The sequence below is a fragment of the Pleurodeles waltl genome, chromosome 7 (assembly GCF_031143425.1).
Source record: "Pleurodeles waltl isolate 20211129_DDA chromosome 7, aPleWal1.hap1.20221129, whole genome shotgun sequence".
Taxonomy (NCBI): domain Eukaryota; kingdom Metazoa; phylum Chordata; class Amphibia; order Caudata; family Salamandridae; genus Pleurodeles; species Pleurodeles waltl.
In genome coordinates, this window is record NC_090446.1 from 97711400 (window position 1) to 97738868 (window position 27469).

General features: G+C 46.0%; 1 protein-coding gene across 2 annotated transcripts in view; it reads left to right on the plus strand.

Annotated features, from left to right (window-relative positions):
* The window catches only part of CDH4 (cadherin 4), a 1524317-nt gene that overhangs the window by 1437703 nt on the left and 59145 nt on the right, over window positions 1-27469 (plus strand). For both annotated transcript variants that reach the window (XM_069243136.1, XM_069243137.1), the window contains exons 9-11: window positions 6005-6190; window positions 18233-18486; window positions 21108-21250. In XM_069243136.1, coding sequence (XP_069099237.1) covers window positions 6005-6190; window positions 18233-18486; window positions 21108-21250 — 583 coding nt within the window. The remainder of the gene's footprint in view (window positions 1-6004; window positions 6191-18232; window positions 18487-21107; window positions 21251-27469) is intronic.

Sequence of the window (27469 nt, forward strand, 5' to 3'; positions counted from 1 at the left end):
CAGTGGTGCGTCCGCAGGCAGTGGTTTCAGCACAAAGGGGATCTCGAGGACTCGATAAAGATCTCCAGAGACACTGCAGTGGATCTTCAATGGTGGGCAGAGGTCGACAACCTGTCTCAAGGAAGGCCGTTCTCGCTACCCCCACCAGTGGCCTCAGTGGTAACGGATTCTTCCACTCTAGGGTGGGGAGCTCATCTAGGGGACCTGGAGATCAAAGGCCTTTGGTCTCCAGTAGAACAGAAATTACACATCAATCTGTTAGAATTGCGGGCAGTACAACTGGCACTCAAGGCCTTCCTCCCTTCCATTCGCGGTCAGTCAGTCCAGGTTCTAACGGACAACACGACCGCGATGTGGTATATAAACAAACAGGGAGGAGTGGGGTCGTATCTTCTCTGCAGAGAAGCTCTTCGTCTCTGGTCCTGGCTTCAGGAACACAAGATCTGCTTGATTGCACATCATTTGGCCGGAGTCCTGAACGTGCGTGCAGACATTCTCAGTCGTCGCAGCTCGGTCGATCACGAGTGGCGTCTTCATCCAGATCTAGTTCTGGGTATCTTCCGGATGTGGGGATATCCACAAATAGATCTGTTTGCAACTCAAGAGAATGCGCAGTGCCCGCTATTTTGCAGCCTCCAGTATCCGGTGCAAGGAGCTTTGGGGGACGCGTTTCAGATGTCCTGGCAGGGTCAGTTGCTTTACGCGTTTCCCCCCCATACCCTTGATTCCTTGAGTTCTCAGGAAGATCCACCAAGACCGAGCTCAAGTCATCTTAATAGCTCCGGATTGGCCGAGAAGGGTGTGGTATTCGGACCTACTCCAACTCTCTCAGTGCCCTCCGCTCCGTCTCCCTTGCAGGGTGGACCTCCTCTCATAGTCGCAGGGGCAGATTCTACACCCTCACCTCCAGTGCCTGCATCTTCATGCCTGGAGATTGAACAGGGCAATCTGAGTTCCTTTTCTCTCCCTCCAGATGTGGTGGAAGTTATTTTATCGGCCAGGCGACACTCCACCAAGTCAATCTGTGCTAATCGTTGGGCTAAATTTACAAGCTGGTGTGGAGAGAATAGTTTAGATCCCTTAAAAGCTGGTTTATCTGACATTTTGTCATTTGCACTCCATCTGGCACAGAAAGGTTGTGCGATTGCCACTGTTAAAGGTTATCTGTCTGCACTATCTGCTTTTCTGTGCCTTCCTGATCAACCATCCTTCTTTAAATCACCAATTGTTTTAAAGTTTCTAAAGGGACTCACTAATAAGTATCCGCCCACGCCATTCGTTATGCCTCAGTGGGACCTTAACTTGGTTTTAACTTTTCTTATGGGGGCCCCGTTTGAACCCATGCACTCTTGTTCTTTACGGTTTCTAGTATTTAAAACTGTTTTCCTGGTGGCAATAACATCTGCCAGAAGGAAACCCCATTCCTTTCCTTCTTCAAGGACAAAGTGGTGTTGAGGACCAAGGCGGCTTTCCTACCGAAGGTTGTTACACCCTTTCACCTGGGGCAGTCAATTACTCTCTCTTCCTTTTACCCTCCACCTCACCCATCCAAGGAGGAAGAGAGGCTCCACCGGCTGGATCCGCGAAGAGCGCTGAGCTTCTACGTCACCAGGACGAAAGAGTTCAGACAGGATGAACAGCTCTTCGTTGGATACGTGGGGAAGAGGAAAGGTAGAGCGGTCCACAAGAGAACGCTATCCAGGTGGGTCATTCTATGTATTAAGATCTGCTATTCTTTGGCGAAGAGAGATCCACCTGTGGGACTTCGTGCCCATTCCACCAGGGCCAAAGCAGCTTCATCGGCTTTGGCTAGAGGTGTTCCTGTGGCTGACATCTGCAGGGCAGCGACCTGGGCATCCCTCCATACTTTTGCCAGGCATTACTGTTTGGACTCTGAGGTCAGGAGGGATGGCCATTTTGCTCGCTCGGTGCTGCAAGATTTCTTGGTTTGACCATTCGGGCACCCACCACTGGAGGTTATACTGCTTGGGGACTATTCTTTTGGTGAGGAATCCACAGGTAGGTGTATCCATCAGAAGAATAAGTTACTTACCTTCGGTAACGCTTTTTCTGGTGGATACAGTAACTACCTGTGGATTCCTCACGGTCCCACCCGCCTCCCCGTTGCCTGACTGGTCAAGCCGAGAACTCCTTGGGTGCGCATCCTTGGTCTTGTATATATGTATATAGCTGTTTCATGTATATAGTTGTGATAACTGTATATACATTTCCTTTGCAAATTAAGATAGTTCAAGAAGACTTTTTGGACTTGGTTTATATACACATATATATTTCTCTCTTGTATTGAGCATTCATTACTGTTATTTATAATGTGTTTTATAATAAATGTTATATTTTCATTCATTCTAGATGAATATGTACTCTTTAGGTTTAACCTGTTCGCCTCTATGGCACGTAACAAATGGTGATAACTGACGTCTGCACGTCGACGAGGGCTTCTTATTGCCTGGATGACATCATACGGCGTCGCGTGGAGTCGGGCGATTGTGACGTCATCGTCGACGTGCAGAGCTAGAAGAAATTTCCGTCGAGGGCTAGCGCGAGGGGAGAATTCTTTTGGTGAGGAAACCACAGGTAGTTACTGTATCCACCAGAAAAAGCGTTACCAAAGGTAAGTAACTTATTCTTTTTGCCAAAGCTGTACAGCACCAGCCAAAATAAAAATACATGGGACAATACTATAAAAATAAAATAGAGCAGCCTCTATTGGTAACTACAACATTTTGGCTGCACATGGTTGCATGACATGTACACACATTCATCATCAATCAAGAACATGCGTGTCTCATCATGCAAGTGCGTCACCATGCATGCATACACCTACGAAATGACACGTGGGCTATTTTTTATTTGCCAGTCAGAGATGGCTCAGTAAATGAAAAATAAATTAAACTAGAGAAGTGAAAAAGCACTTTTATAAGGCAAAGGAGCTGGTGGCAATTTGCTGCTTGACCATCTAAAAAAATAAACTATAAAAAAGGATCTGGGGGTGGGATGGGGCAATAGAGGAGTAGGTAAGGGGAATAAAATAAAAATAAAGCTGGTTTGGGGCAGGAGGGGAAAGCAGCAAGACACAGGCCCATGGGGTAGCACACAAGAGGACAACACAGAGTGCAGGGGTGGAGAAAAGCACATGAGACAGCGAGCAAGTAGCTGACAAAGAAGAGAGCAACACAGAGCACAGGGAGAGAATCACACGAGGGAGAGAGCTGGAAACCCCTTGCTCTCCTATGCAGTGCCTAACTAAAAATAGTAAAAAAGTCCCCGAAAGTGATCAATGGAGGAATACAAGTCAGCCAATCAAAAGAAGGGTAAAGAGGCTATGTTCCTAGCCAGGAAGAGGAGGGCAAGCCAACGAATAAGAAGAAATAAAATAAGAGTAACAGTAAAGCCAAAGAAGATTAAACAGTGAACTGGTTGTAGGCTTAATGCAAGTTCTTGGTAAGACCACAATAGGTGTTTTGCAGCAAGACACCTTGCACTGTATGACAGGTTACCTAAAAACCAACTGTAGAGTGCCCTGCTGAAGTGATATACCGATCACCAGGCACACAATGTTCTGCATGCAGCATCTCATGTGGGAAATGCTTCTATTGCATTAATGTTGCACGAATATTCTACGTTTCTCACTTTGTCTTGTTCTGCTAAAGGCCAGGTAATTAACTGTCAATGCTCTGTGCTCAGGGCTTTTACAATGGTGAATGTGCCATGGAGAAGGCATTAACCACTGCTGATTGTCCTCCTCGCAGTTGTGAGCCAAGGGCCAGTGGGCATAATGATAGAAAGGATAAGTAATAGCTGTATACGCACAGTGGTAAGTGAGCAGTAGGGCTGTTATGGCCCATCACTGTATTCTCACTCAATGAAGGCAAATACACCAGTCAACTCTGTCTGCTTCATGCCTCTGCCAAGGAATCTTCTATCATTATTATTAAGTACTTCATATGCGATTTGTAAGTGCTCTAAATAACAGGTGTTACCATTACCTACTGTTAGCACAGTTACGCTTCTCTGCCTGGCGAACACTCGACCGAGAATGTGCGTCTCGCAGATCTCACCACCACCTTCATGAGACACTGTGTGAACCTTAAGAAGCCATTCAGTCAAAATATCACTCTTTTGCTCCTGCAAGAACACCAGTGCTTCACTGTTCCCTTTCTGGTCACAGGATAGTTGTATGTGACACCACTGCCCCTTGCTCTGTGGGTCTTTCTAGAGCCAGTTTTGGTGAATTTGTAGAGAGGCTTGTTTTTGGAAGAGCAGGTCAGCAGGGTATGTACTAGGCAGAGGAAGAGGAGCAGTACAGTGATAACAGCATAGAGGTTATTGCCCCTTCTACTAATAGTACACAAAATTATAGGCAAACAGTTGGACTGGAGGATCTCCCACATTTCAGGTGATCATCACTCTCTCTATCCCCGGGTGTTCCTCCACCAAACTCTATCTGTGTCGCTCCCTCCCCTGACGTGTTCCCTTGTCCCTTTATGCCCTTCACTCTCTCTACCTAATCTCTCATCTTTGAGAGGGAAGGTGGAGAGATGAAATCATGAGATCCAGGGAGAATCAACGTGATCCATGAAATGTCAAAAGATCCCAGTAATGCAGAAGAGAGTCTTAGTACATCGCTGGTGAACCATGAGGTATTAAATAGATCAATGGCACACTAAGGAGATGGGTGGAGCATCAAAGAGATCGAGGGAGCATTGAGGAGATCCAGGGAGCATAGAGTGCTACGGACAAAAGCGATTCATGGAGCATCAGTGACATGCACACAACATCAAATTTATGCACATAGCATAGAGTAGATATTTTTGTGAAAATAAAATTGATTGCATTTGAAAACAATACACCTCACATCTTTATTATAAGAAGATATATATGTGCCTATATATGTATATAATCACCGGTAAAAAAACTAACATTAAAATGATGTTATACTTAGGTGAAAATGTCAATGTATTTAAACTAAAAAAAAAAAAAGCTGAAATTCATCAGTTGTAGGTACCTGAAGTAGCTATAACTCCTGCCATGTCTTTGCACACTGTTGATGTAATTACAGATGTCACATTAATGTTGTCAATTATGTCATAGAACACGTCATGAATGATGTAATTTATGAGGTCATAAGCATTGACCATTAAAAAATATATATTTTATTGGCCTGAGGTGTGGTCCCTCTAGGACCCCCACCACAAAACTTAGGGTTTTGGCTGTAGCTGTGTATAAAGATCCTATGGAAAAATATGTTTTGGACAACCCCCTACCACCCCACACCTACCTTTTGCACAACCCCTGTTGAAGGATTAACCCAAAACATTCCAGAAAGGAGCTGAGGTGGATGAAACTTTTGTTTGGAAAGTTTTGTGATGGTTTGTCAAGCAACGCCAGAGTAATTAGCAAACCAATAAATCCATTTCCTATGGCAACCTGGTCCTAACTATAACAACACAGTCTTGACTGCCACTATGTTGTGTAGTGTGTGTGTCTGTATACGCGCGTTCACACACACACATCATGGAAAGTGTCTGTTACAGGAGTGTACATACACCCTGGGGGTCAAGGGGTTAAAATACTTAGTGCTACTGTAGGATTCTTCAGCGTGACTGTGAATAAGGCAAAAAACTGTGCATAGCAATAAAAAAAGATCTGCATAACATGCCTAATTTACTCAATTTCAAATTGTTGTGCACCTTCCCCTCCTATATCCCCCAATTAGATGGCATTTTAAGCAAAGTAAATGATACACATTAACACATGAAACCTCGTGGTGAGCAGAGACTATTGATGGCCGGATGCCCAGGCAAGGGTAGATGACCTGTTCTACATCTGCGTTTCTTCCTCATCCTGTCTGATCTGATTTTATTACAGCTTTTAACACTTGGCTCGTCACCCTTGAATCTAATCCACGAAACAAAATCATGCATTTCAACAAGCATTGTTTCTTCCTGGTCCTATATAGATTAATTCATCTTCTCTCTTTCAGTTCATTGGCGAGGTCCCTGAGAACAGAGTTGGTGTTGTGGTTGCTAACTTGACTGTGGTGGACCGGGACCAGCCCCATTCGCCCAACTGGAACGCTGTGTACAGGATCTTGAATGGAGACTCGGCCGGCCACTTTACCATCCATACCGATCCTCTCACCAACGACGGCTTGGTCACCGTGGTGAAGGCAAGTCTCTCAACGTATTCCTTTGTTTTCATTGTACCAGTTGTGGGTCATCACTTGTGCTCGCTATGTTCTTGTCCCACTCCTTACTACTCTCTTCCATTCTTCTACTATTGTCTCCCATGTTCAGACTTTTCTGCAATTCCCGCCTCCCCACCAAGTTTCTTCTCTCCATCTCCATAAAATATATCCCGATAGGTTCGAAATTTAAAACCTATGTGAGAGAACGTGCCAAGAAATAGAATGGTGAGCCAAGAAAGACACAGGCATAGTTCAAGGGGCATGGAGGAGTGGTTGAGTATATAACTCCACTAATGTCACAAAGCAGGCCAGCACTAGACTGCACTTAATTATCATAGTCAGAAGAGAACTTTTAAGACCCCTGCCCCAACACCACACACACACACACAGAAGCAGAGTGGCCTGGATGATAATCAGTTGTTTTGAAAAATGTAAAGGTTATTCAGGGTGGGGCAGTGAATGAGCCATCTAAGAAGTCATTCACTTGCCAGGTACTTACTTCTAATAACTGGCAGCGTCGCGGTCATGCAGGCTCATCGCATCAGGATTACTTTCTGCTACTCCTGCCATCATGCAAATTGAAGTCCTGCTCAGCGGAACCCCTTTATGCCCTATTTGTCAAATAAGTGTAATGTTTCCAGTGTTTCCAAGAGCTGGTGTGCCCATTCAGGAACATTAGTGTGTTTGGCTTATGGTGTCACGTAGGATCTCATTATCCTAATGAGACTATTGAATTTTGAGTGGCAAGATCGTTCACAGTGTGGGGGACTAAGTGTGACCCACGGCGAAGGACCCTTGTCACTCTAAATCCGGCTTTTGCTCCGGCTAACTAGCAGTGCCTTATTTCTCCCAAAGGGAAGAGACAATTGGGCAGCCGAGCGCATGACATCTTAGTACTTCCCAGGGAAGTCGTGGTCACTCAGGTCACAACTGGTTCTCTCTTACACGGTACGGTCTCATATATAAATGACAAAGGCAGTTTAAGTTTTAAAGATTGGTTTAATAAAACGACTGCATTTTAGATAGCAAAGCGTGAGCTGCAATAACCAGAACTACACTAACACAGTAGGATTAAAATAGTAACAATGAGAGTGAAGCACAAGAATAAGGCTATCATAGTGCAACTAGGTTAGGTTCTCTCTAAGTTATATTCTGAGCACAGTCTGTAAAGCTCTAAGCCTGCCTTTCAGGTTCCCCCGGGAGGACATCAACCCTCATACCTGAGCAAAGGCCTGTGATCTACATCAGCATCTGCAACGGGGCAGTCAGCATCTAGTTGTAGGCTCCTGGTCGGAATCTCCCTCTGACCTGTACTAGGACTAGAATGTGTTTTATAACTAACATGCAGATGTTCTAAGAAAATGTACCTACGTAAGGATGCGTTCTTTCTACGAACACTAGAGACTAAACTTCTACCACATGTACCGGCAAAGTACCAGACTGTAGCCTTGACAAGCACAGGGTGAGCAAGAATGCATTGTTTGAGAACACAGTGCTGAACTAAGCTAAACAGTGTGATAGAAGGAATTAAAAACAAGACCGTAAAACTGGTTATTGTAAAATAACAGTGCGAGGTTGAATAAAATGTATCTAGGGCAAAGTGCATAGAGGCCTAATATGTTAACCTAATGTGCATGAAGCTATATTAAAAATGGCTACACTACAATGGTAAGGGATCCACACCAGAGAGTTCATCAGGCCACGCCCAATAAATGATTACTTCCTCATCACCCTTTGAGGATCTTGACATGAGCAAACCATGTAACTGAATGACTTCCACATCTTAAAGAGACAGAGGTCTAGGGTGACCACCTTACTCCAGGTCATTACAGACAATGTCTCCAGTCCTGAATTTTTCATCTACATATTATTGATCTCAGGTGTCGCAGACAAATTAATTAATTGAAAACAAAAGTAAACCTAGAATGTATCAGGCAAAAGTCCAAGACTGGAGACAGTGCCTAGTGATCTTGAGTGAGGAGGTCACCCTAAGACAGGCCCGTTTATAAATCTCCCTGCTTTCCAAGAGGCCGGTAGACTTCTCATCTTCACAATCTTGTCTGCATCGTGTCTGAAACAAGGCAGATTCATCTGTGGGGAGTGCGCACACTGCTGTGCTAAGGCACTCTTTGCATGCTGGTGTTGGCCTGCCAAGGCAAAAGCATCCGTCTTCGACTGTCTACTGCTAAAACTATGCCCCTTCTTCACAGGGTGGTTCAATGGCAAAGCAAACATTCTTCAAATTGCTAGATATTAGATGCCAGGCTGGGGGTGGTATTGTCTGTGCAATCTGGGAAACAATAACTAGATGCAGGAATAAACTCAGGCCTGACATCCTCATCGCTCACTGAGCAATTTCAGAAAAAAATGTATTCCTAGCAAGCTGCAAAAGACTGCAGTGTTTTCACTCTTAATCTTACTCAGTGTTCCTTAGGTGCATGACGTCACATTGTTGAGTAAGAGTGCTGCCCCACTGGTGGCCTGGACAGCAGCCAAGCGGGAGAGCCCTTTAGGTGCTCAGGGTAGCATTGCTAGACAGATTTTACCTGCTCCGTCTCCTTCCCTAAAACGATTCTCTTCGGTACACCAAGAACAGCATTTCAACAATGCATGCCGTTGCTGCCAAGTGACCCCGGGTTATGCGTCACAGATTTACCATCTCATAGGTTTAAAGAACTCCCCACTTTACATTCTGGGGCTTCTAGTTCTCCTTTTTTTTGTATTGTAACCATGGAGCTACATAATGGAGTTGACTAAACAGATCACTGACAGAATATTAGGAACAAAAATATTGCATGGACTGACTATCGAGGAGCAAAATATTGTGGACCAAAATATCAAGAAGGTAAGTATAGATTTATTATTCTTAACTCCACATCTACCAACCTTGAAAATATATATATCATATAGATGCATAAATGTGGAGTAATACATAGTAAAACTGTGCTAACCTATAGAAACTTGCCGTCACAGTATTTTTGTCCTTGATATTCTTGATACAATATTTTATCCACATAATGGCCTGTATTTATACTTTTTTTAGCGCCGCATTTACGCCGCTTTTTTACGCAAAATGGCGCAAACCTACAAAATACAATGGTATTTTGCAAGTTTGCGCCGTTTTTGCGTCAAAAAACGACGCAAATGCGGCGCAAAAAAAGTATAAATACGGGCCAATATTTTTCTCTGATATTTTGTCTACCTGACTAAACTGACTGAAGATGCCAGAGAGCAATGAAACGCAACCCATATCAGGCCATGGATCAGGTTGTCTTTATGACCTGGATACTGATGCCTCTTGCTGGAGGATAAGTCGTACAAGTGTTTATTGAGCCAGTATACGGGTAGCTTTCCCCTTTAAGAAGTGGATTGAATGTGCCTTTATACCAAGCCTTTTCCATGATCCTTGGAGTTGTAGGAATGCCGTAGCAGTATCAAAGGTGAGCCTGCATGTCTTACCTGAACACTGGGTCAGGGTCTGCACTGGATGGCTGGGTACCAGATTCTTCTGGACTCTCTTGGGTATTTTGGTGGAGTAGTCAAGACCTAGTCCAGACAAAATGGTGTGAATGTTGAGGGATAAAAATAACACCACCATTAAAACCACAGTTCGGGCGGAATGCATATCCCTGGCTGTTACTTTAAAAAAGAAATAACACTTTCTATAAACATCCCAAAATTATCAAATAAAATTACACTTAATATTCAAGCACGACTCTGACCAGTGATGGCTTGCAGGGATTCCTGGGGGCGGTGCGTGGGGTGGGCTGACACGGGGGTAATTAATAACAAAATAAAAGAAAAAAGTAAAAACGTACCTCTGCACCCACACCACACCGCTCCTCTCCTTGGTCTGGATGCTGCAGGCACAGGCTCCCAGCCTGCCTCGTGGCCAATCCTGACACTGCTCAAAGCAGTGTCAGTATTGGCTGGGACCGCCCTAGCTGGGCGCTCGCAGGCAGACTGGGAGCCTTTGCAGGCTCTCTCGAGCCCAGCAACTGTTTTAAAACTGGATGATATTTTCGCTTTGATATTGTATTGCAACATTTATATAGTGTGTACAAACCTTATTTGGGGCTCTGAAGCGCTTTTGGAACCTCTTACTGATTTGGGTTTGTGAGCCTCCCTGCAGGCCGCTCCCATAATCAATGGGCCAACGTCACGACGCACAGTTTCACCAGCGTCGCTGACCAGGGTGCCGAACCCGTTCTACAATGGAGCCCTTACCATGTTGCACTGACAATGGTTTGTATGTTTTTACAAGAACAATAAAAACATTTATATATAAAAAAAAATGTGAGCACTTGTGGAGGCTTCTGTGATATGTGGAATGAACCGACATGTTAGTTATATAAAGTACCCCGGGGGCGTCCCTCTTAGAAATGACTACCATAGAGAGCGCGAGAGTGCGCGCGAACACGAGAGAATAGAGGCGGCGCCTTCAACACTGTTAAGATAAACATTTTATGAGAATAATTTCCAGGAACACGTGAGACAGGGTCACTACGAGAGCCTGATATTATTGTAGATATTTATTTATCTGCTTCGGCAGACAGCAGAATCTTAAATCCTTCGTTCAGTGTATTATTAAAAAAAACGCTCTTGTAACACTGGAAATTAACCTTTAAAAATTATGCTTTCTTTAACTTAGTTTTTTTGAAAATGACTTTCTTTGGATGTTGGATGCTCACGAGTGTGTTATGTTATGTTGTTATGAGCGTTTCTGCATCGCACAGCCAGAATTTGAAATGTTCGAGAAAAGCCCCTTTTTTGTGAAGCATGGTGTCCGTGACTGCGCTGTACAGAATAAAACCGGCCAGGCTTCTCTCACAGGTCACTGGGAGCACATGCCCCGCTGCTGCTGCTGCACGGCATCTTTAATCTTGAGCCGTGCTCCCTAGATTTTTTGGGTCAAAACCTCCTTTGACCTAAAAACGGCGAGAAGCCTTCAGATAGGCTCTAATTTGCGGATTCATGTCGCCTTCCTGGAGAATAGTTGAGGTCTAGGGTCATCCCGCGGTCAGCTCGCTCTTGAGCCCTTCATCTGCAGATGGCCTCCGCTGCTGCAATTGTCATTGAACAAGTCTGCCCATGCTGTCCTCCCATCTGCCTTTGATCGGATAACGTCTCTGCCGCTTTTTAATGAAAACCACCTATTGTTCCTAAGGTGCTAGGGCAGATTATCAGAACTTTGCGCCACTGCAAACTCAGGCAAAGTGACTAAAAGTGGCACTAAGTCTTGATGTGGTATTTACTTTGTTATGTATGGGCATTTAAGATGTGCGCTAATAAACCACACGAGTATCCAGGCACTTGTGGTAGGGGAGTAGCCCTGGAAGGCTTACTGAGAGGACCAGGCCTTCAGCTTCTTGCCACATTAAACAAGGGAGGAGGAGACTAGTTGGCAGTGGTCTGCACCCTGTCCAAGTAGGGATCCCTACTATAGTCAGTGTAAGGGAGTCACACAGCTAAGATAATACAGCTAAGATGACCCCTGCTCACCCACTTGGTGGCTAGGCACAAGAGGTCTGGCTTATCTAAGAGGCAACGTGTAAAGTATTTGTACATACACACACTCACACACACACTGTAACACAGTGAAAACACTACAAAAGGACTCCTTGCCAGTTAAAAAAAAAAATATCCAATATTTATGTGAGTAAAACAAGATCAAAAATTCAACATACACAAGTTAAAATAACTCTTACTAAAAGTTTACGCAAGTCTGTAGGAATCAATAGATGTATTTCTTTAGCACAAAGTGCCTGGAATGTGTCAAAAACAAAGACAATGCGGACCATAGGGGAGGTGAGGCGTCAAAAAAGAAAATGGATGCTTTGGTTCCTTACTGCGCAGGGGAGGTGATGCATATATTCTTTCCTCACTGATGAGACGATGAGTCAGTTCTTTACTGATAAGGGGAGCTGATGAGTCCATTTTTTCCTCGCAGGTAAGCTGATGCATCAGTTCCACTCTGAGCAGGGGAAGTGATGCATCGATTCTTTCCTCGCAGGAAAGGCGATGCGCCGATTTCCAGCAATGCGGCCTTGGTTCCTTACTGTGGTGTGGTAGTCAATGAAAACTTGGCTTCCATGGACGAAGTGTAGAAAATCCAGACGCACTGTGTTGATGGGACCTCAGTGAAACAGGCGCTGTGTCGATTTCTGCAGTCACAGGGCAGGCGCTACATAGATATTTCAGCCTTGACACAGGCGCTTCATCGATTCTTCCATCATGGCACGTTGATGCATGGATTTTCTCCTTCCGATCACCAGCTTGCACTTTCAAGGGCCCAGAGACTGGAGTAGGCACCACTTGGCAAGTTCGGACTCTCAGCAGGAGAACCCAGGCACCGGTGCATGAAGTCTTGGGTGTCTCTGAGACTTTCTAACAGGAGGCAAGCTCAGTCCAAGTCATTGGAGAACCATTGGAAGCAGGATGTAGAAAGCTAAGTTCAGTCCTTTCACTCCTAGAATAGAAGCAGCAGGCCAGCACAACAAAGCAACAGGCAGAGTGTCAGGTCCTCCTACAGCATCCAGCTCTTCTTCCTGGCAGCATTTTCACAATCCAGAAAGATTCTAACTCTGTGATGTCAGAGGTCCGGTACTTATACCTATTTCTGTCTTTGAAGTAGGCAAACTTCAAAGTGAAGTCTTTATAGTGCACAGGACCCTGCCTTTCCCTGCCCTGGCCACAAGCACACTCCAGGGGTTGGAGACTGCTTTGTGTGGGGACAGACAAAGCCCTATTCACGTGCAAGTGTCAGCTCCTCTCATCACTCGAGCTCAGTAAGACCCATCAGACTCAACAGCCCAACTGTCATCCTAACCCAGACGGGTATTCAGCAGACAGGCAGAGGCACAGAATAGACGAGCAAGAAAATGCCCACTTTCTAAAAGTGGCATTTTCAAACTTACAATTCAAAAACTAACTTCACGAAAATATGTATTTTTAATAGGTGAGTTCGGGGTACCCAAACTCCTTTGCTCTATCTGCTCTCAATTGAAATTACACTCAAAAGATATTTCAAGGCATGTTACCCTATAGGAGAAATAGGCCTTCCAATAGCGAAAACCGAAATTATCAGTATTTCACTATCACGATATGTAAAACACGCCATTACATGTCCTACCTTTTAAATATTCTGTACCCTGCCCTTGGGGCTACCTTAGGAGTAACTTACAGGTAGTAAAATGGATGTTTTGGGCCTGGCAAGTGGGTAAACTTGCCAGGTCGAAATGGCAGTTGAAAACTGCACGCACAATCAGTGCTGCAGGCCCACTAGTAGCATTTAATTTACAGGTCCAGGGAACACCTGGTGCACTATACCAGGGACTTACGAGAAAATGACACATGCCAATTATGACGAAACCAATCACCAATACAATTTAGACAGAGAGCACATGGTCTTTAGCACTGATTAGCAGTGGTAAAGTGCCAAGAGTCATAAAGCCAACAAAAACAGGTTGGAAATAAATCGGAGGAAGAAGACAACAAGTTTGTGGATAACCCTGAAAAAATGGCCTGGTCCAATATTCTCCTTACATTTCACACAGTACATTTGTCCTGCACTGTGAAGCACACAACCGAATTCTATTTAAACGGCAGTGATGGCTAGAGGCAGTGCAGTGATGCTGCGCTCAGCCTCTTATGGGTTCAGTCATCCGTGACTCCATCTTATTTCACAAATGCCGTATATAAAAGGACGCACTCTGAAATTCTAATTGTTTTTATAACCACAGATTATATTTAAACTTCTAATTGCAAATCCAGCATTTCTTCATCAGTCTCCCCCGATACCACCCCACCCACCTCCCTTCAGGGGAAGCTTGAAGTTGAAATGATGGTCAAACCTTGATGGGCCGGTTTACGTATGTATTCCACAACTGGCACTGAAAGTGGGAAGCTTTCATCTGTGCATGCTTCTGCTTTCTGCGTGCACCCACGGAAGATGGAAGTGTAGCTTTCCTTGCTCACTTCCTGTGGAGAACACCTATTTTATTTATTGATGAGACGTAAGAACTATTGAAACGCTGCTCAATCTTAAATGATAGATTGTTTAATATTTTTATTCTGGTGTTTTCTCCCATTTGAGTGACAGCTCAATCAGTTGAACGGGTATCGCTCGAACAGTGCTCACCATGTCATGCGTTAGATTCCCTTAGGTTCTCATTTTCCTGAAGTTAAGCTATTTCTGTAGGTGATAGAGAATCTGTCATGTAAAGGTATGCCGCCCCAAGTACTCAATCTGTTCATCGCTTCTTGCTCATGTGTGAGCTGGGGAGCCATGCCCATGGGATTGGATGGGACATGGACAAATCCCCATCTTGGGTACCACTGCCTGGCAGTGAAGCTGGGTTTTGCAGACAATGTAACAGTGTTGCGCTAGGTAGCTAAAGACAAGTTTGAAGTCCAAGTAGGATATTCCTTGCCTTTTCGAGAAGAGCAAATCCCAAGCAATTTGAAAAATACAAATGATGGCCTTTAGCGCACTAATGGGGTATTACAGAATATATGCCTCCTCTTCATGTTATGTCGCAATTTTTATCTATCGCCATCCCTGAAGTGCCTAGTTTGCCATTATTATGTCTTCCAGTGCTGGCGGCAGTTCAGAGACGCCTTCTATATATTTTATTTCCTGAGACTACTAGCGTTTGATGATTCAGTTGGGTGGTGGGCTATGATCTATCCCTGAGCTTGGTGTCAGTGTTGCATTCATTAAGAGGATATAGCTGATTTTAGAGCTAAGGAGGTTTGTGGGCAGAAAAATAAATGGCTTGCCATTTTTCTGTCTCATCAATAAAATGCAGTGAAATGTCTAGAGACAACCCTTCTTCACCACTGGGATTATTTCATGGCCTGTACGAGTAGCGGTCCTTCGTCCTGTGTTTACCATTACACACTGTTAACATGTGTGTAAGAGTGCCAAAAGTAGTCCATGAGTGCTGAGTAACATCCCATCTGCAAAAGATGGTGAGGAAGTCGAGAAGAATGTCCAGCCAGTGGGCTTCAACTGTGAGATTTCGCCTACGCCTCTTTCGACAGTGACCAAGTGTCCATAGAATGTTTTTAATCCCTGTAGGTTTGTCATTGTGATGTTTATCATGCGGCCGATACATAATAACATTTTCCCCGGTGGTTGTGCCACTTTTTGGGATCTGTGTTGCGCCACACAGAGCCTTGTACTGCTTTGTGTTACACATAGAAAGAGGAATATGTCTCTCTACGAATTGTTTTTGTACAGGGAGGAATACCTTCCTGCCCCAAAATAATCCTGCCCCTAATGCAGGTGCCTTTGCACAAGGTACCTTCCATGACACTAGGCTGTCTGGAGAGTGCCAGCACTATGGGAGCGCAGTAGATATAGCACATTTCTGCTCTTTCTCGTTTCTTTTCACACAGCGCAGTAAGTTGCCTTGCTGTATTACATGAAAGGTCAGTAAATTCAGACCTTGTATATACGGCTTGGGACAAAGGCCTCCATAGTGCCGCCTTAGCGTAAAAAAAAAAAAATTAGATGCTAGGGCAGTGCAAGGTGGCGCTAGGGGCTTTTAAATAGGCGCCTACGTTTGTCATTGAGGTGTAGATTGAGTCTGTAAGCAGAGTGACCAAGTGGTCCACTTGAGGGTATAATCGCACTGAGTATGTGGCTTGTCACTGTGTTGTAACTTGAGTCCCTTGACACAAGGAGCAAGCAATGCACATCAGAGAGTAAGCCCTCTGGGTTAGTCCTTGAACCTTATGATGTGTGAGTATGTTGCAAGTGTTGTGACAGCTGCCACTTGGTGCCTGAATCTCTGCTGGCCACATTATCTCAGGTTAGCCTGGCTTAGCTCTGCAGAGAAGACTCATCAAATACACATGAACCGAACCAGGCTAGATTGGGAAAAAATTCCCTGAAGCCGGAACTAACACTCTTTGGGACAGGATGGCATTGGCTCTCTTGCAGACTTGTATTTATTCACAGTTGCACTTCATCGCACATTACTCATGGTTATGCATTATGGGTTGCCAAGGACAGCAACTGCTAACCTTGTTTTAGCTTTAGACTTCATTGGTGAAGCCCTGCAGCCACTAGTCTTGGAGGTCAGAAAGGCCATAGCATGTTCTAAGAGCTTTGCTTGCTCTCTGTAGTTTCTGCTACTCACTTTGTCCCTAACTCTGCAGGAGCAAAGAAGAAGGAATCAAGGGTCTGGGGATGGGATAATGGAAAAGAAACCCCTATGAACTCACAGAGGGCCCATTGTGAATTATATAAGTTTGTGTACCTTTAATATATTTGTCGTGACACCCTTTCCCTGGTTTAGCCATGCTGCAGACATGCTAACTCACACAGTGCCACACGTCACACAATATTGACACACTTCACTCACTCACCAAGTGACGAGCTGATATCACATAGTGAGCTCCGTGCGATCTGCAACCCTTCCCTCCCACACCTCCCACCACAAAATGTGCTTCCGAGTCACGTGATGAGGCTGTGCACTCATGTTTTCCTTTGAGGATAACACATCTTCCACAAATCACACACAGAAGGTGGCTTCGGAAGCCCTTGTATGTTTTGGCCTAGGTAGAAGCGGTGAACCTCTCTCTAAGCCACTCCCTCTCCAGTGTTCCTCCAAGGTACAAGCTGTGGTGGCCTGAAAGCCGCGCCCCCATCTCCAGTTCCCACCTCCTCTGGTGCCCAGCTCCTCTAAAAGGGGCGAAAAATGTTTCCAAGTAGGCAGGTCTGTTGCTGTTTCCACCATCCCAAAGGTTACCAGGTCAAGTGAGAAGGTAGACCGGGCGTAGCTGGAGTGCACTCACACACCTTGATGCCATCCGCAGCCTCCCCGCAGCGTTTGGCTGGACGCATGGCAGCAGGCCCAGGCAGTGATTTGAATGCAGTGCTTGATGTCTCCTTCCTAACCTAGAAGGTTTTATCTCTGAAATCAATCCGCATGCAATGCATTAAAACCTGTACCCCGGGGGAATAGTTAGACTTTACAAATTAATAAATGATGGCATAGGGCTCATTAAATGTATGAAGGTGTGCGAGCCCTCCTAGTAATCACTTGAGTGATATATGGTCAGCCACCGCCCTCGCAATAATTACCGACTGAGGCGAGAACACTGCTCTTCCTCAGACACTGCGGCGCGGGCTTCCTGCGCTGCCACCATCACCGCGCACTCTACCGCTAGCCACGTGGCCTCCTGGTGACCCACTTGGCTCTGGAGGGGACACTCTTGGCACAGCATAATTGAATGGACAATTCGCAGCATTTTTCAAAAAGTCCTCCCACCAGTGGATAAGAGTTTGCTAAGCTTGCCTACTTCTCCAGAGATTTCTCAGTAAATCGAGATATTGGCCCATGTCTCCCCCAAAGTAAGTTCTAATGTTATCCTGCAGGAGATCAGCAGAGAGCGTACTGTATAGCATTTTCCAAAGGCTGCAACTTTCATTATATTATTGTGTTTATTACAGAATGTAGCATCCGTTGTGTCAACTCTGTCAGCCCATCTTGATTCCTAAGAGCCAAAGTATTATTTTCTTCCCGTCCTGGTTTCTTAAGCCTGTCCACCCCTGCACCATCATCACGCCTCCAATGCAGATATCGCAGCTGTCAGTATTGAATAAAAGGTAGCCCTCTCTACCACGCACACATCGGCCGAAGTGGACATATTTACCGCAGTGTGCATCTCCAGTGGGTACCAACTCTGCAGTCCTCCAAGGCTTTACTTCCCAGAGAAGGAAAATACTTCAGGATGTACAATCCATTTGACCCAAGGCTTTGTACAAATCCTAACTACTTCACCAAAGTGTTTTCAAATCTGCTGTAGTTACTCCACGCACCTTGTTTGATACTGATTGACTCACAACACTGGTCCTGCTCTTCATCTGGTTCTTACAATATATGCTAGTATTGATGCAGTGGCCTAGCTAGGACACTATACTCCCTCAGTCTCCATATCATGTACGCACATCGGCGAGGTCACCTGAGCTGGGCCTTGTCCTGTCTAATATTTCTTCTCTTTTCTCTGTAGCCGGTGGACTACGAGTCCAGTAAGATATTTACGCTGAATGTTATGGTGAGCAACCAGGCGCAGCTGGCCAGCGGGATACAGATGTCAGACCAGTCCACAGCCCGAGTCACCATTTCCGTCTTGGACCTCAACGAAGCCCCCACCTTCCCAAGTAGATATGATCCAATCAAGCACTACGAAGGAGAGCCCGTGGGCAAAGTGCTGAGCACCTTCTATGCAGTGGACCCCGATCGCTTCATGCAGCAGGCTCTCCGGTGGGTAAAGTCAGACAAGCTGTGAAGTTGGTAATGTCAGGTGGTCCCTGAAGTTGGTAACATCTGTCAGGTACTAAGGGAGTTGACATGAGAAAACCGTGAGATCAGGCATGCTGTGGCGTAACATGATTTTGGCTATTAGTAGGGTGACATCAAATAAGTTCTTGTGGGTGCAAAGGGTAGCAAAGATGGACCTCAGTGAGATAGGTCAGACAAGCTGTAAGAACAAAGATGTTGATAACAGCTGGCCCACTATGCCATTTTTTCTACTACAAATTGTCCTATTTAGCATGTCAGGTGTTCCATAATCGGAAAGAAAGCCCAGGCAGGTCCTTAACTACTTCATAAGCAAACCTCAGGCTACTGATGGGAGAATGCCAAAGCTGTACAAGTAAAAATTGTTCTCCCAAGTCGCTAACTCCCCTGATCCCCTTAACATCCAACATGATGGTGGCCTCGATTCTAGACTACGGAGCTACATCATGTGTGGACCACAGGTGCAAAGTCTGCTAATGCCAAAATCTGCGATCCATTAGCCACTGTAACATGTCCTTCCCGCCCTCAGTTCCTAAGGGTAATGCGTGTTCATGTACAAATGTGACCTATAGAGAGGAGCTATGTTAGCGCTAGTGGAGAACTGTCCCTCTCCACTCCACCTTCTTCACCATTATATGCTCTGCCTATTGAAAATCCAGCACACCTCTGCACAATGTACAGAAAGAGACAGGTGAAGTTGTAATGTCTGTAGACTGGAGAATCTCCATATGAGTAGTATCTTGTCCCTCTGTCCTAGTGGCCTGGAAAACGCATCCAGACCTAGTCCAGTTGGGTATTGTGTGCCCACTCTGGGTGAAAGCCAGCAAAGATGTTGTCTCCCCTGGCAGGCTGACGCCCAAACCTTTGGCCCAGCAAAGGAACTGATTCTGCCCAAATGTCTTGCCCTAAGCGTAGAAGCCTTAGCAACTCACACGTAATTTGTTTCGACCTGCATGGGCCTCGGTTGCTTTCAAGATTTGAAGCCCCATGCCACATGTTTCCCTGAGACTGGGATAAAGCCCATGACCCTGCTAACCCGCCACCTGTCTGCCTGCAGACTCTGTACATCGGGCCTTCAGGAGCTCCCATCACTTCTCAGGCATAGCTTTTGGTCAAGGACTCGGTCTCCCTATCCCCGAGCCTGTACCGTATGTTCCTTTTTTGACATGTCCAGCAAGCCCTGGGTGACCTCTGGCCCTCCTCTAAATATTTTTTATCTCCAGCCCCTCCTACAGCACGTCCATGTATGCTTTGTGTCACTCGAGGTGTAAGTTCATTTTTATTAATTTGCACATCTGTTTGTGTACAGGGAAATCCATTTCACAACAAGGAAGAGGTTCGTATGCCAATTCCTGCAACCTGTGCATTTAATTTTGACTTTTGTCAAATGGCATTTTCCACCCTTTTAGGTTGCCTTGGTCCTTACTGCTACAGATTGGAGTCGAGAAGCTTTGAGGGCCATCATTTTTCCTCAAACGAAGAACCCAGTTTCCTGTTTAGAGGGAACATATTGAGACTTGTAGTTGATGCTGCCAGTTGATACTTACACTTTAGGATCTGGGAAAATGCCTAACACGAGCCCTGGGGAAAGTCAACTGGCTCAGGAAGGGTGATGTTAAATGACTCCAAGGTGGGTAATGTCAAATAGGTAATGTGGCGAGTGATGTCAGGGAGTGTGGAGGAGGCTGATGTCAGACAGACTTAGGACGTGTCAAGCAATGAAGGCGGGCCCAAGAAGGGCAATGCTGGACAGCTCTCATGATTGTGCACAGCAACTTGCACGAGGAACAACCCTCCTTACTGGCAAACAAATTGACCTTCCATCGACCTGCAAGTCCTCCAAGATCTTGTAATCTCCTTTAGATTACTGTCCTCTGAAGGAAAATAATCACCTTCTTGGACCGAAAACTGTACACACTGGTCTTTCCACTGAACCCAATTTACTTCATTTTAGGTATGCCATAAAAGTTTGGATTTCTAAGACATAATCTCCCTTGGGTTCTATTCTGGTAGCCCACATGTAATATGTCTCTCCAGAATTTTAGGTGTGCATTAAAAGCTTGGATTTCTAAAATATAATCTCCCTCGGGTTCTGTTCTGGTAGTCCACGTGTGATGTTTCTCCAGCACCAAGAGGCTTTTGCACACGTGCTCTTTACAACTAGAATAGCATAATAATGCCTCCTCATTTGGTTGATGTCAACCAGGCCTGAAGAGGAGGCGGACAGGCTGGCCCAGAAGAGGGTGATGACGGTGATTCACCTCTGGAGAGCCTCTTATCACCTCTCGTACGTCTCGGGCTGGAAAGGCTTGTTGCTGTTCAGACAGTTTTGCAGCCCTTTAAAGCGAGGGCCACAAACTACATGCAGTAATTTAGGAAACCACAATGCCAGAGTTCTTTTGATACATCTTCTTTGTCCTAGTCGGCCTTGGCGGACTTTGGTCTGACTGTTTGGTCTTGAACACAAGGCATTGTAGAAGTTCTCTTCCAAGCAGACCGCGGAAGGACACACTTTCAAAGGGGGTGGGAGGTGAGCGATTGATCCTGAGGTGCTGTATGATGGATTTGCTCTGCTCTCTCCTCAGGTACTCCAAGCTCTCGGACCCGGCCGACTGGCTTCGCATCAATTCCACGAATGGTCAGATCGTCACCACAGCGGTGCTGGACCGGGAGTCTGCCTACATCAAGGACGACATTTACGAGGCCACCTTTCTGGCCACTGACAATGGTAATGTGTAGTTAAGAGTGAACGGCTGTGGGGTAGTTGGTAATCCAGGAGATGCTATGTGGTCTGAGAAGTAGAGGGTGGTGTGCACCTAGTGTTTTAGGGGTGCTGTGTAATTATCAGTATACAAGCAATTGTGTTACACAGTGTGTGTAAGAGGATGTTGTGAAGCTAGCAGTGTAGGATACGTGTAGCTAGGTGTGTAAGATAGAAGTATAAGGACATGTTGTGTGGATAGGAGTGAATGCTGGGCTGTATACCTAGAGATGTAGGGGCTGCAGTGTAGCAAGGGGTGTAAGTGATTCTTTTGTATAGTATTGTAACATTTATATGACGCTTACTACCCCTTTGTGGGACACTTGCCTACATGAGTAGCACGCTGCACAGTGGACAGTGTGTGTTTGGAAAGATGTTGTCTTTTTTTGATCCTATGTGGGAAGTAAAGTGCTTCCATATCATACAAAATGAGATGAGGTTATCATAGTATGGGACACAGCGCATAGCAGTGTGGTGGATGATGATTGTGAGAGACAGATGCGTAGTTTTATGTTTTTTTTTTTAAATATGTTGGTAGTGTTGAACTGCTCTGCAGTTCCCTTTATGGTATTTCAAATGCTATTGGGGCAGATTACAATCTTGGCGGGCATACCCCCAGCGTTCGTCAAGTGAGAACAAGCCATCAAGCCGGCAGCATCCCAACTGCCACATTCTAACGTCTCCGCGGGGCTGGTGGTGCGTTGGCGCCACAGTCATGGCGGCAGCAAGCTTTGGCACTAGTAAGAGCCTGAAGCTAATGCCGGCCATGCTGCGGGGCTGCCAGCCAATCAGACGCACTGTGTCCTTGCAGTATCCCTAGCAAATGACAGTGCGCGCACCAGACCAGTCGGAATTGGGGGACAGATAGGGAGATCCCGCCAGGTGAAGGGTGGCCGAAAGGCAGGTCCTGATCAGCCCAGCAGTGGATGTTGCGGGCCCAGCTCTCCTGCTGCCACCACAGGAGCTGGAATGACGGCAGAGATGGCAATCTTGTGGCGGTCTTCCTGCTCCCCTCACAATCGGGCAGTAAGACCGGCGGGAAGACGATGTGATGGCATGACTCTTCCCTCCTAATCAGAAGCGGGCCCATAGTCTGCTTAGGTGTTTACTGTACTGGGTTGTCCAGTCTGAGATTGTGTATAGTTGTGGTCCTGAGCTGCCATGGTTGGAGGGAGAAAGAAGTGGAGGGATCTGTTGGGATTGGCATTTTTATTAACCTCCCATATCGGAGTGTCTTACGGTGTTCTGTATTGTTAGAACGTAGGAGGTGGTGTACATATATGAATGTAGATGATGCTGTGTAGCTGGGAGTCGAAGGGATAATGGGTACTTCAGAATGTTGGTGGAGCTCTTTAGCTAGGCATGCAGAGGACGCTGTGTATCTGTCAGTGTAAGGCATATTGTATAGCTAGGGATGTAGGGGGTGCTGTGAGTAGAGGCTGCTGTGCAGATAGGAGTGTGATGGATTCTGTATTGATTGGGATGCAGTGGGTTGTGTAGTGATGTAGTACTGTATTCCTAGGAATGTACGGTGTGATGTGTGGTAGACGTGTAAGGGATAGTGTATTCCTAAGGACATAGAGGATGCTGTGCATCTAAGGGTGAACCTAATGTTTGCGGCTCATCAGTGAAAGGTTTCTTATTTTTAAGTTGTGTCTATGCAATAAGACATATTGTGGGCCTACCCAAATCATATGGGCCTTGAAGTCCACCCGTTGATTACTATTGGTTTGCTTCCTTTTCACTCTCACTGTCTCTTATTTGTGTCCCAGATTGTCAGTCTTGTGCTTGTCCCTCCTGTGGGGACTAGACTATTTAGCTCTCTAGTTGGCATCTATACATTCACTGCTTGATTTTCTAGGACTGCTTTTCTCTTTATGGTTAAGCCAGGAGCAGCTCTGGGTGCTAACGGGGTGGGGTGGGGTGGGGTGGTGTGAAATTCATTTAAAAAAACAAAATAAAAAAACGTACCTTCATTGTCTCCGCCATCACTGCTGCGCTGCTCCTCTAATGCAGGCAGGCTGCAGGCACAGGCTCCCAGCCTGCCCTGCAGCCAATCCTGACGCTGCTCAGAGCAGACTGGGAGCCTGTGCATGCTCTCTCCAGCCCAGCAACTGTGGAGTGAGTCTACGGCGCACGTGTTTGGCAGGCCCCAGGTGGCAGGCCAAACACACATGCGCTATGAGGGGGATTGCTGTGCACTCCCCCTCATTGCTCACAATAGCCTGTGGCCCCTCCCCTTTTTACTGAAAAAACTATAATAAACATAGTTTATTATTGTTTTTTCGTAAAAGGTTTGCAGCAGCTGCTACTGGCAGGGGGGTGACGTGCCTCTGCCCTAGCGAAGAAGCCACACCTAGGTTTAGCACTCCATGAGAGTGCATGTTTTTGCAGCTATCTCCCTTGTGAACTTCTCTCCCCCTACAAATCGTACTGCTGACTGTCACTTGTGTGCTTCGCCTTGCCCCCTCCATGCTGCAATCACCCTTAGGTCCTCGGCCAGCTGCTTTCTCGCCCATGTGCTTATTGCCACCTGCACCAGGTGACGGTTCTTTGGTTCTTCCTTTGCTTCCACCTCCCCAGCCTCACCCTCTTTGTTGCTTTGGTTACCCTGCCCTACATGTTGCTTCTCCCCACTTGCACCCTCCTCTGTCACCCGTTGCTTCTCCTTCCTGCCCCTTTGCATGGCTCTCCCCACCACTCCTACGGTGTTACACAATCCACAGACTTTGTGTTGCTCACTCTACAATCCGTGTTTAAAGAAAAAAAAAAGAAAAAACGTTTTTTCCTTTTTATTTGTTGATCCAATGTGGATTGGCTAATAAAAAGAAAAAAAGAGGCCCCATCATTTTATATGCATGCCTACTAAATAAAATAGGCTGCCTACGTCACAGACTTTTTCCCCCCGTATTTAACCCTGCTGTATTGGCTTTGTTGATGCTGTACAGCATGGATAAAAATCTTTGACAAAGCCAATAGGTCTCAAAGGCAAGACCTATTGGTTTTGTCAATGCTTGTTTTACTCACCATAGCGGTTGTTGGTGCTGACCTTCACTCCCTCTAACTTGTCCGCATTAGATGTCTTGATAGCCAAGGCTGTCTGATCTGCAGAAGGGCTGCACTGCCATGATTATTGAATACACACACAATGCTGACAAAGGCATTCTTGAATCACATCTTTCCAAGTTTGTCCCACCCAGTGACCCACAGGTCTTTGTAACATTACTAAGGTGGCAGTTGTGAGTCTTTTTGTGGGAATTTGAGAAGTATCGTACTGTAGGTAGTACAATTGTCCCCATGGCCACTAGACATCTTGCACTCCAGTCGGTTAAGTTACTCTCTTCAGGCACCGACTCTCGAGAGGATGCAAAGATGAGCAGTCAAAGGTACCACTTGTAGCTAGTCGAAGTTAGAAACTCTTAAAGCACGTCATAGTAAATAGCACTAATCATCTGATTTAGAGTTGGACATACGGTTACTCCCTCACAAGTGTGACGGATAGCCAGTCTGCCTTACTGTAGTGACGGAGTAACCCATCTACCAAACTTTAAACCAGGTCCTATGTAACTGCAACCTTCAGTCAGTGCTAGGACGTCAAAGAAGAATTGGGCATTTATTTAGAGGAAAGTACAAATCTGGAAAGTGCTAGCAAAACATTGGGCCTAGATGTGGCCCTTAATACTTCATCATCCTTGGACTCTAACACTAATTTCCAGTTATATTCCTCATGTGACTAATATTTCTCTCTGAGGCTGTGGACTGGTCAGCTCAACGAACTCTTCTGTCAATGGGCCAGAGATGTGAAAGAAAAATGATAAAATGTACAAAATTTGCTTTGATGTGTCTTGACTTGTGCTGAGAGGGAGGCTTGATAGCTCACAGGGTGGCAGACTAAACTTCTGAGTTCTCAGCACAACAGATGAAAAAAGAACACTCGTTGCCTCCGAAATACACCACAGAAACAAGGAATCTCAGAAGATCCAACCCACGGAAGGCAATGGGCCCGTTCATAGTCCTTTCAGAGTACTGATGCCCAAGCCACAGTTGTCCATGGAGCCAGGTTCCAGCATCCTAGAACAGCACAGGTCAGGTATTTTTGACATCAGTTAAAGTTCCAAGTGCTTTTAGGTTTTACCTGGGTGGTTTTAGGGCTTCTCACTGGTGAGATGCCCTGGCAAACGCAATTGCCCAGTGACTGTCCCATGCTGAAATCCCCACCTTCCTGACGTCTGCACCACCTGCCATCCATGTCTCACCGCCAGACCTCCTTGTACATTTTTGTATGCGCTACTCCTCCGCAGAACTGCTTTGTTTACTTCTGGTAAGAGCGGCTTCGTAAGTGCCCTGAAAAAGTGTGAGTCACAGACCTGCTACTGTAGACATGATTGCCGCCAATGGCCTGTCACCCATTTTTTCACCCTCCTGAACTCTTGTATAGGTTTTTCCTTTTATTGCTAAAGAGGAAACCCCCTCCCTTTCTCTGCTGAAGGGGTGCCACCCGCCTTTGCTTTGCTAAGGGGGGTGCTACCTGCCCCCGTCTTTCACCTCCATTTCTATTTTGGAACTTGGCACCTGCTGTGTGGTGTTATCCCATGGTGCATTGCATGTAGGGAAATGTCTGGTGAGGGTTACCCGGAAAAAGACTCCCCCTACCTGGGCAGAGTAATAAAGGTTTCTCAGGAACTTCTTTGAACTATAATGTACTTCATATTTATGAGGACTGAATTCTCAAGCTACCAGTCTTAGTCAGGATTTCTAAAAAGCATTGCTACCTACTAGACTTCACAGCATCACTAACTCCTAGAGGGGGTGGACTTTGGTGTTAAGTACAACAGTTAATACAAGGAAGATCATATATAAATCCAGAAGAGCTACAGAGATGGTTGAAATGATTTTGAACTCCAGTCAGTGGAACAGGACACCAGACCATGCAAGTCTTTCTGATGGATACACCTACCTGTGGATTCCTCGCCAAAAGAATTCTCCCCTCGCGCCAGCCTCGATGGAAATTTCTTCTAGCTCTGCACGTCGACGATGACGTCACAATCGCCCGACTCCACGCGACGCCGCATGACGTCATCTAGAGATTGAGGTAGGGGTTCCACAAGTACTTTGCAGATACCCGGAGCTGGTGTCACTGTAGAGCCACCAGTTCTCCTTTCAGCTTCACAAAGCGCACAAAGCCTGGTCTTTGCTCCTCTAGACTGCCTGTCTGCCAGGGTTTCTTGCCTCCATGCTCGCTTAGGGATCCCCTGAGGGATTCTCCAGTCTGTCCTGCACACATTCCCTCGAAGAGGACAACTCCTTTCCTTGCAGAGGCAACCCTGCTCCTCTCTTGCCGGCCAGGAAAGGCCCTCTTTTCTATCCCCACCTGTCAGAGCAGTAGGACTGGCATCCAGGGTCCAGGCTTGCACAAGTGGAACCCAGCATTTGCCCTGGGTTGGTGCACAAAAGTCCTCGAATGTGCAAAGATGTACCAAATACAGGCTTGTTGGGAAAGTTTGTTGACCAATCAGATTGCATTTCCGGTCCAGAGCTTTCATTTCGCAGAACTCCTGTGATGTGCTTAGCCTCTTGTGGCATCAAACGGGCGGCTATTGTGGGTTCCTAAGCGCGGCTGCAGCTCTAACTGGGTCAGTCCGATCCGCCAAGAGTTCACGCAGAGTTTACGCGTCGAGTCATCATCGCGGATCCCATCAAAGGCCCAGAATCCTTTATTTTCGAAGGCGCTGATGCCCATTCTCCCTCTCTGCCTTTCATGTCTGCGATTTGCGATTCGAAAAGCATTCCGGGGAATGTTCGGAGGATTAGAAACCATTTCTTTTAGCGCTGCAAGAAGGCGTCCTCTTCAGAGGGGCGATTACCAGATTTCTGGAGAAGAGAAGATTGACATTCAACCCCCCTCAGAGGACAAACTAGCAGACCGGGCCGGCCTCGGAGCAGGTGGCCGATTACTGTGTGTGGATTGCGGGGATCGCCCCCCGGCCCCCAAGTATGCTTGCATCAAAGCTGATTCTACCGCATTCGTGAAAACTTTCGAGTCGAGTTGCATTTTTCTGTAAAATTCACATTTCTAAACTAGGAGCTGATGCAGCAGCCTCCTTAGCATTCAGTTTTCAGTCTGCAGCTGCCTTGCTTTGTACTTGGTATATTTTGTGGTTGATTTTAGATTTTGATTTTTGGATA